At 36.2% G+C, this 10687-nt stretch overlaps 1 protein-coding gene across 6 annotated transcripts in view; it reads right to left on the bottom strand.

Moving 5' to 3' along the window:
- SNX14 (sorting nexin 14) overlaps positions 1-7129 on the bottom strand; it is a 62051-nt gene extending 54922 nt beyond the window's left edge. For 5 of the 6 annotated variants that reach the window (XR_001518209.1, XM_006926338.2, XM_006926340.2 and 2 more), the window contains exon 1: positions 6845-7129. Coding sequence is in view for 4 of the 6 variants with exons in the window: in XM_006926338.2 (XP_006926400.1) it covers positions 6845-7044 (200 nt within the window). In the remaining 2 variants the exon portion in view is untranslated. Of the gene's footprint in view, positions 1-6462; positions 6623-6844 lie in introns of those variants that run through there. The other variant, XM_025042913.1, reaches the window with a different exon arrangement.
- Between the last annotated feature and the right edge of the window lie 3558 nt (positions 7130-10687).

Here is a 10687-nt window from a genome sequence, read left to right as displayed (position 1 = left end):
AGCAAGTAAGGAGGAATGTTCCAGATCAGGGTTGACAAACTATGGCTTGTGAGACAAATGCCACCTGCTTTGGTACAGCCTTCAAGCTAAGAAACGTTTTTACATTTTAAAAGCATTCTTTTAAAAAAGGATGTGGAGCAGACCCAATATAGGCCCCAAAGTCTAAAATATTTACTATCTTACACTACAGAAAAAATTTGCCAACTCTTGTTCTAGATTATGAGATGTACAAAAGCTTAGGAAATGTAACAATCACATACAGTGAGTGGATCTAGTTTGGATCCTGATTACAACAAATGCACTATAAATTTTTACACAATGAGGAAACTTTGATTATGGACTGGTTATTAGATGATATCAACCAATTGCTAATTTCATATGGTTATGGTTTTGTGTTGAAGTGTTTTTTAAAAAGGAGGAAGATTAGATTTTTTTTTAATATTCGAAATATTGATGGTTGTTGAAGCTGAGTGATAGGTGCTTGGAGGTTCCTTGCACTCTTTTTTCCATATATGTTTAGAAATTTCTAAAATCAAAAGTTAATAAAAAATACAAAGATTTAGCAAGAGAGATAAAGGAATAAAAAAACATAAATATACAAAATACAGAATGAAAAAAAATAAGAATAGCTATAACTGAAATGAAGAGTAAGATTATGAACAACTACACGTTCATAAATTGGACAACCTATATGACAAATTTTTTTAAAAAGACAAAAATGCTAGAAATTAGTAAGTGAAGAACTAGATATCCTGAATAGAGCAATTATCATCAAAGGAATTAAAACATAATAAGAGACCTGACTGTAAAAAAAAAGGCCCCTTGCCTAAATGGTTTTACCAAACTTTCATGAAACAGATAATCCCTATCTTATACAGAGAGCTTTGGAAAAGAAAAATGAGAAAAGATTGCTAATTTAAAAGGACTAATACAATTTTAATACCCAAATCAGATGAAGACAATATAAGAAAATCATTAGGTCTACTTTACTTATGAATATAGATAGGAAGTACTAAGTAAAATATTAACTAAAACTAGCAGTATATCATAAAATAAATAATACATCATAAGGCATATTTTTTTAACAGTTCAACATCTTTAAATCTATGCCATCATGGACTAAAGGAGAAAAAATCAAAACAATGAAGACTTTTGACTTAACTACTAGTTTCAGGGAACCCAGACGGAACATGTCCAAAAACACTACAGGGATGCAATCAGCAAAGCCAGACTGTGGAAAACTCTATAGAACAAATGGCCCAGTTTCTTCAACAAATAAACTGCAAAGTTAAAAAAAAAAAAAAAATAGTGGGTGGAGAGGAGAGGCAACTTTCAGATTAAAAAATCATATTTAGATCTTAATTTGACTAACTTAAAAAGCTGTTCATAAATAAGATACATTACAGACAAAGTAGTGGATAGACACATAATAAAGCATGTGTAAATAAAGCAAAACATTAACAGTAAAATCTAGGCAGTAAATAATTGCTCATCTACTATAAATTTCAACATTGCTATATGTTTAAAATTTTTCATCATAAAGTGTTGGGGGGGAGTTCTAACAAATTCAGGTAAATCTGAACATTGAATGGATATTTAAAGATGTTAAGAAATTAGTTGTTTTTAAATATGAAATAGTATTGTGGTTATGTAAGAAAAAAGAACTTATCTATTAGAGATGCATAATGAAACGTTTAACGTTTATAGATAAAATATGTGTCATGTGGGATTTGCTTCAAAATAATTGGGGTGGGAATATTTGACTTTGATCTGATAATTTCTGAAGCTGAATGATAAGTACTTACAGGTTTCATTATACCATTCTATTTTTATTTTGTATATATTGAAATTTTTCAAAACAAAGTTTTTAAATTAAAAAACATTCAAAGGACATAAGAGCAATAATGAATGTAGGAGAGAGATTTCTGCACATGGATGAAACCATTAAGTATAGTAAAGATATCAATCCTACCCAGATTTACAAATTAAATAAAACTGCAGTACTAAATATGATTGCAAATTCTATGACACTACTCTTCACATTAAAACCAGAAGCCTAATTTCCTTCCCAGTGAATGGGGGTTAGCCTTACTCACTCATTTCTAACCAAGAAAATGTGGCAGAAGTCTAACTTCCAAAGTTAGGTCATAAAAAGGGTAAGGCTTCCACCAGGCTCTTTCTCAAGATGTTCACTTTTATAACCCAGCACCATGTTGGGGAAAAAAGCCACATACAAAGACCATAGGTATATGTTCTTGCCTATAGCCCAGGTATGATCACAGCCAACAACCAGTATCAACTGATACACTTATGAATGAGCAAACCAACAGATTATTCTAGCCTCCTAATTACATGGTGCCCAACTGATGCACAATGAACAGAGACTAGCTGTACCCATCAACTCCTGGCCAAACTGCATTTCTGTGAACAAATTAATGTTGCTGTTGCCTTAAATCACTAAATTTGTGGATGATCTGTTATGTGACAATATATAAACAAAACAGAAACCACAATCAAAAGTCCAACTTCATCTTTTAAGAAATCATTCATTCTAAAATGTATAGTGAAAATAAAGATTCAAAAAGAACTGCTAGAAAAGATGGGCCAAGAGGGAAAATTTGTCCTAGTAGATGTAAAAACATACTACAAAACTATAATACTACTGTTTTTTAAAAATCTGATACTGTTGTTGTCTAAAACTGGACCAAAAAAAAAAAATAGAACATAGAGTGAAAGACCCATGAAATTTGGGAACAAAATATATGACTTTCTAGCGTCTAATTGTCTGGATTCAAATCCTGGCTATGACACAATGCAAATTACTTAACCTCTCTGACTCCTGTTTGGTCCTGCACAAAATAGGGCAACAATAATTCCTAACTCACAGGGTTGTTATGATGACTAAATAAGTCCATAAAAGTGCTAAAAACCCATCACATACTAAGTGTATGTAAGCCAGTTGTGGTAATTTAAAAAATAATAACAACAAAACACAAAACACATTAAAAAGCAGGCACCATATATAGAAGCCTATATTCACAGAATCTCAGTTTATATAATAAAATTATAAACTGCAGGTGAAAGTGATTAGAATGTTAACAACAGTAGTCATCTCTGGCGAATTTATGAATGATTTTTAACATCTTCTTTATATTTGTATTTCCTGAATTCTTTAGTTTATATAAATTAATGTTATGTAGAAAATTATTAATAATAGGTATTCTTAATAATGTCTTTTTAATGTAATTTTTATAAAAACCTGAGTTTCTGAATCAGAATGACCTACATTAGAATCCCATTCTGCTACTTAGCATCGATGAGCCTGAGTAAGTTATTTAACAACTCTAAACTTCAGTTTGCTCATTTGTAAAATGGAGCTAACAACCATCAAGGAACTGCAAATTAAAACTACAATGAGCTACCACTATACACTCACTAAAATGGCTAAATTAAACCTACAAATAATATCAAACAGAACTATCATACATTTTTGGAAGGAGTATAAATTATAACCACTCTGGAAAACTGGCAGTATCTACTTAAGTCAAACAAATACATACACTGTAACTAAGCATTTCTATTCAAGAGCATATACCCAAAAGAAATAAGTACATATGTCCGTCGAAAGAGATATATGTAAAAAATATATAAGAACATTCACAGCAGCATTATTCATAGCAACCAAAAAGTGTAAACAACTAGACTGCTCTTTAACAAGTAGGATGGAAAAACAAAGTGTGGCATATTCCCAATGGAATACTACACAATAACAAAAGGGGAAAAATTACTGATATAAGTAACAATATGGATACATCTCAAAAGAAGAGTTGAGAGAAAGAAACCAGATACAAAAAGACCATATGATTCCATTTACATGAAATTCAAAAACAAGCAAAATTGATATATGGTGACTGAGAAAAGTTATTAACAAAGGAGCCTACTGGGGTGCTAGAAATATTTTTATATCTTGATCTGGGTGGTTACATGGGGAGCCACATTTAAAAATTCACAGAACTAATCAATTAGGTGTTATGCACTTTTCTCTAAGTTGTATCTCAAAAAAAACAAAAACCCTGAGGCTAATAATAGTATCTATCTTACAGTGTTGTGAGGATATATATGACAAAAATAATTAACATTTAATGAGAGCACATGCTATATACTGAGCAACATTCTAAGCACTTTCCACATCTTAACCCACTTAATAATCAAAATAACCATTTAATGTAAGTACTAGTATTATCCCCATTTTACAGATGAGAGAACTGTGACAGATAAAAGTTAGATCACTTATCCAAAGTCGCATAACTGGTAAATGGAGGAGTCAGAATCGAATTCTTACAGTCAAGCTTCAGATTCAAAATTTTCAATCACAACAATAAACTGCCTCAGTTATAAATGAAAACTCTTAACAGTACTGGGTCCCAACAAAACACTCACAAAGTGTTAACTATTATTACTATTACCAATAATATTGGGATTAACTTAAAATATTCCTTATTCTAACATTCAAATACTCAACACTGATTGGCAAATAAATCTATATAATTGTAACTATGCTCCTAATTTGTCTTAGAAATACTGTAAGGGTGAAATCATAAATAATTTGAAATATATGAAGTATGTTACTCTACTCTATCCACAAATCACTTACAATGGCCAAAAGGTTATATCCATTTATCTTTCCACAGCTAAGATTCATAATCTTAATTCATATTTTTTAAAAAATGCACATGCATATGCTAAATAACACCCTGAAAGAGTTAAAGTTCCAAAACTATAAGAGAAAACTTTCAAAAAAGAGTATTATTCTAAGCTTAACCACAGAGAGGGAAAGCCTCAAATGTTCATACTAACTAGTGGAGATTTTAAGCTGAACATTTCTTTTCAAGTTATTTGTAAAAACTAACTGGTGAAACGCCTGAGTAGAAATCAATTATTGAAAGTGCATAGTGAGCATATCTTCCCATTTCTTCTATTTCCATTTTTATGCCCCAAATGTTTTTTATATATTATATATATGTACTTTTTTAAAATTTATAAATAGATGTGCCTAGCATTTTTCCATTCCCAGAAGGGACCATGTTTTCTTGGATAATAATCTTCCAAAGATAGTCTAAACATACATAAGCATTCATGTTTGTATGTACATGTGAATCCACACTTAAAAATCACACAATACACAGAAAATACACTATATACACTGTTCTACACCTTCCAAAAACTTTTTCCTCAAAAAAAAAAGAAGAAAAAAAAGCGCATCTACCCATTCTTTTAGTCAAGACTAATGTTAAAATCACTTTTGCTGATTACAACAGTAACAAATAGAAAATACCAACAAATGCATGCAAAAGCAATTTCGGTCAGAACTCCAACTATTCAAAGATAACCGTCAAGTGTTATTTCCTTCTTTCTTTGTATAATACAGATAAGGATACAGGATATGGATCATATGGCATACAAATCAGAAAGTATTCTAGCACTTCTTAACAACATAGACCACTATGTTTAAGTAGACAACCTCAGAAATCTAGTTCAATCTGTTCCTATATGGTTGTCCTTCCTACCCTGGAGACCTAAAATGACCCAACTCTCAAAGGAGATAGGTAAATCCCTGGAAAAAAACTTAATAATCACATAAAGTATGCATGTCTTTCATACTAAACCTGTTAGTCTAGCTTGGAATACCTTACAGATGACAAAAAGCAAATAATTACTTAATAATTAGTTTACACTCTGTTATGGACTCCACTTCCATACCCCTACAGACATCTTACCATCACAATCAAAGCACATTTTCCAGTAATATATCTATCAATCGCTATTTAAGCTTAATATTATATAAACCCGCAATAAACTAATGAGAAAGCAAAGTGGCTAGGGAAGAAACCCAAATTCAACAGTCACAAAAAATGGTTAACCTTAGGGCAAAATTAAGTTACCAAATTCCTTGCGACTGCCTTCCCGTCCCTATCCTTGGGGATCAACAACCTCAACAGAGAGTAAGGATGTTCACAACATTAGAAAAAAACATCATGCCGATGCTGTTGCCGACAACTGTCTCAGACTTAATTCCGCCAAAAGAAAATCTGGAAATAATTTTAAAGGAAAAATTCTCCTCTACTGTCTATTTCAATGCTACCATTTATAGAAACAACGAAATGAAGGAAATCTACAAGTTTAGCTCAGGGGCAGAACCTTCCGATTTCAAAATGTCAACTGAATTTACCAATTTTAACTTTCAGTCTTCCCTTTAAGATTATAGCGATGTTCAGACGGGCACTAATTTGCTTTCTGACTTCTGTTCAACAAATCTTTCTGGTCATCCGTTTAACCATAAACACTGCAGGACAGCTGCAGCTGTAAGGCTGTGTGTGTTGTATGTGCCCGTGTGTATGTGCGGTGTGAGCCAGGAGAGTCTGCCTAAAACCGCGGCTGCGAAAGGACTTTGAACGCTCCTACCCCGTCAGCTGACTAGACCGCCCTGATCCGTCTCAAATTGGTCCGGACATAGAGATTTCACGTCTTTGAAGAACAATGATGATGGAGGGCCAGGTTTTAAGAAGTGGATGAAAAGGTAAGAATCGCTGCCGGCTGGCTTAGGGAGACGAGGCCTGAAGAAAGGCGGCACTTGAATCCGACCCCCGCCCCAGCCGCACTTCCGGACTCCGACGCTCGGTCGAGCTCCCCGAGGCCGCTCTCCGCAGAAGCCTCGTAGGCGGCCCCAAGTCCCCCAGCTTCGCAGCCCGGGCGGCATCCACAAAGGGAAGCAACACGGGTTTTGCGACCGGGGTTTCGGAAAGAGGCCGCCCGCCGCCGGGCTGACTCAGCGCTGCGGCGTTACCTGTTGAGGAGCAAGGAGGCGGCGCTAAGGCAGAGCAGCAGGAAGCAGAACAGTGGGTACTGGCGGCAGATCTCGCGTCCCACGTCTAGCCTCAGCCTCTGCTTCAGCTTCTCCCCCATCGTCCGCACCCAGGGCGCCATCTCTGCTGGCGTGTCCGAAGCTGTGCTACCGACTGAGGCTGAGATCGAGGCGACCCCCATTAACTTCCCGCGTCTCCGCGCCGCCGGCCTGCCGGCCCGCCGGCCGACTCACACAGCCGCCCACCGGCGGACTGTTCGCTGGGTGCAGACGTTTTTTAGGCCCCCGCCGCGCGTGCGCGGCCGTGGGCCAGGGGCTGGTCGCACGACGTCCCCGAGGTCATCACCCCGCGCAACACCCCTGGCGTTCAGCCGCTCCTCCCTCCCAGCTGGAGCGGCGCGCCGGGCTTCGGTGCTGGATCCAGCTCCACCCGCGACCCACCTTTTTCGGAAATCCGGGGAAAGCTGCAGCACTCAGTAACAGCCTGTATTACAGAGGAGAGAGAGAGAGAGAGAGGTCTGTGCCGAGCACAAGAGAAACTACAGCCCCGCAGTTGCCGGGCTCTTCCTGCGGGATACCCCGAGCTCTCGGGGCCGCAAGGACTGTAGTCTTTGTGCCTCGAGCCGGCGGAGGGATGGAGAGCGTGCTTCCTTCCCCCGCCACTCTCTAGGCCTACTCTTCACTATAGGCTCAGCGCGGGGCTGAAGACAGGTCCAAGCTTTGCGTGACGCCCAAGGGGGTAAGGGAGGGACGTCTCTGAGTCTTAGTTTTGCGCGGGCCGCGTGTAATACAACCCTGGATTACGAAAGAGTCAAACCCACCGGGCCGCAACTCCTGCTAGAGAGCATCTTTTGCGTGCTCTTGTTGAGGTAGATCTCAGTTCTTGACAGCCCCGCGGGCCTAACCGAAATCCAAGTGTTTGGATGACGCGGATTGACAGGTTAGATTAAATCCCTCTGTAGAGTCTCGTGGGGCTTTCACTTTACTGACTAATCACATCCCTAAATTTTAATTTCTGTATTTTCCGCTACTCCGAGAGATGCAGAAGGACAGTATCGTAATAAGTAAAATTTGGGCGGCGCGCTAAGCACTTTCAGTTAAACTTCATACATTCACCTCATCGTGTAGGTACTCTGGTTTCTCCCATTTTACAGCTTGATTACTGAGGCAGAGTAACTTGCTCAGAATCATACATCTAGTGAAACCGAGATTTGAAGCCGTTGTAACCCCAAACCTGGTGCACTCTTGCTACCTGTCATTTCTCCTCCATCTTACCCTCTGAAGTGCGGAGACATGTTCCTCGGAAATGATTTTTTTTTAAATGGTGTATGTGTAGTTTCATTAATATCTCCTATGTTATTCCGAATACATAGATCATCTTTAATGAGGCATTATTTTCCGTCAGAATGTACCTTTAAGTATTCTATTAATGCAATTAATTTCGTTAATTATTACCACCCTTGATCACAAATACATATTTCTAAGAATTTCTTTAGGATCAACATCAATACAATTAAGAACATGGTACATACTGTCAAATTTCTTCCTAGAATGGTTCACCAATGCCACAGTGGTGTATAAAAGTATCCATTTCACTGATCCTCGTCATTAGATATTGTTTAAATTAACATCACAAATATACTCATGCTGTACCACTTCTGATTAAACCATTTAAAAGACTACTACTGTGTAACATCATTGGGAAGCTTAGTGTTTTTTAATGTTTTGAGGTACATATTTAATTAAACATTTGCAACCTTTTGCAGCTTTTTTTTTAGTCCGAATTATCTATAATCCCTTATTTATATGAAGTACAGGGCTATACTGAAGAACAAATAAAAGATGTGTGTTGAATTAATCTACATGTATCACGTGCCTACTGCAGACTTCACTACTTTATAATTGGGTAAGTTAATATATTAAACTTGTCCATGAAGAACATTGCCAATCTTTTTTCTGTTCATTTTCTGTTCATTTGCTTCCTTAAAGGCCTATTCTAAAAAACTATTCAACTTTTCACCGAGAACCAGAACATTTTAAAGATCAATTGTTTTCTGTTCTCTTCAAATTACATCTTTACAACATCCAACTACGACCTCTTTCCCATGATTTTCCAGACAATAGGCAATTTAAATTTTCATATCACTCTTACGCTCAGAAAAGGAGAAAAAATAAATTTTTCCCTTAAGTACTCTTTAAAAATCCACACCTAAAAAAAAAGTTTCCTGTTAATAGACATTTTTATTTCCTTAAATGTTTTCTCTTATGATTCTAGTATCCACTTTAACACAGATCCTGAAAAATTTTTTCCAATCTTTTATTAAAAGTTTTGAACTTCTAGTGGGGATATGGGATAATCACAATCAATCCTGGTTCTGAAACCAGCTCCACTTTCTACTAGCAATATTTCATTAAGCAAGGGTTACTTGATCTACCTCAACCCCTGCATCCTCAACTCTAAAAGAGAAATATCTTCTTCGTAAGTTTCAGAAGTTATACTGGATGGAAAGTGCCTATTGTACAATGCTCAATACAAAAAGGTTTCTTATTTTATGGACCTATGAACATGACAAAACAAGCCAAACCAATTAACCGTATTTGGATTATAACCTAAAATGACAATGACATGAAATCAAAGTTAGGAAACTAAGGTCTTAAAAGCTTTATTGCCTGCTCTGAAGTTCTAGACCTGCACTGTCCAATATAGTAGCCACTAGCCATTATCTGGCTATTGAAATGTGACTAGTTTAAATAAACATGTGCTGTAAGTGTAAAATACATACCAGATTTTGAAGACTTAGTATGAAAACAAGAATATAAACTCAATTTTCAAAACTTGATTACATGTGAAATATTTTGGAAATAACGAACTAAAAAAATATTAACTTTATGTTTCTTCTGTAATGTGACTACGAGATAAATTTTAATTACATATGTGGCTTCCACTATATTTCTACTAGACAGTGTTGGTTTAGACTGTTTGCTGTGGAGAGCCAGTAAAATTAAATAAATTTTTCACAAATGCCACAATTGTGTTAGTGGTACATTTTCAAACTATAAAAAGTAAAAGAATTTTGATAATGCATTCATCTAAAAGACTCACAAACTACAATCCAGTAATATCTCCATTATTTTAATGACTATTTATTGATTTAGCAAATAAGTGTAAGGCACTGTACTACATGTGGTGGCAGATACAGTGATTTAGATGCATTATTATGACCTCCAAAGGCTTACAACGTAGTGCAGGAGACATGTCACACATAAATAATGTATAACAGGGCATATTTATAAAAACTATAACAGAATTTTTTTAAATGACAGGTGATGGCAAAAGGAAATTTTCAACTGATGAAAATCTGGAAAGACCTTTGGGAAGACAATATTTTAAGCAAAGACTAGTATTTATCTGTTTTCACTTAATTTTCAGAAGTTATACAGCACTAGGCATTGTTAAGTTTAAAATGCATTTACCTAATTAAACCTGACTGCCTCCCCCCACCAGCAAATTGCACAAATTGCTTTTTATAGTGGTAGATGAATATGAAAGGATGGTTGAATACCTGAGTACCAGTAATTAGGCCTACTTAATTCTGATGATCCTGATATACACTCATTTTAACTGTTGAGGGCCATTACTTGTAAGGCATGGGAGTGTCAGGAAGAAGATAAGTGAATACACACTACCCCTAGGAGCCATTTTTGCCCCTCCGCCATATAGATGCCTTCTATAATTTTAGAGCATGCTCTCCTATCACAAGATTGGCATTTCTTGTTTTTCTCCCCTACGTCTCAAAACATCAAGGTTCATTTTTATCTTTTGTG

The sequence above is a fragment of the Pteropus alecto genome, unplaced genomic scaffold (assembly GCF_000325575.1).
Source record: "Pteropus alecto unplaced genomic scaffold, ASM32557v1 scaffold7, whole genome shotgun sequence".
NCBI lineage: Eukaryota > Metazoa > Chordata > Mammalia > Chiroptera > Pteropodidae > Pteropus > Pteropus alecto.
This window is presented reverse-complemented; position numbering and strand designations above follow the sequence as displayed.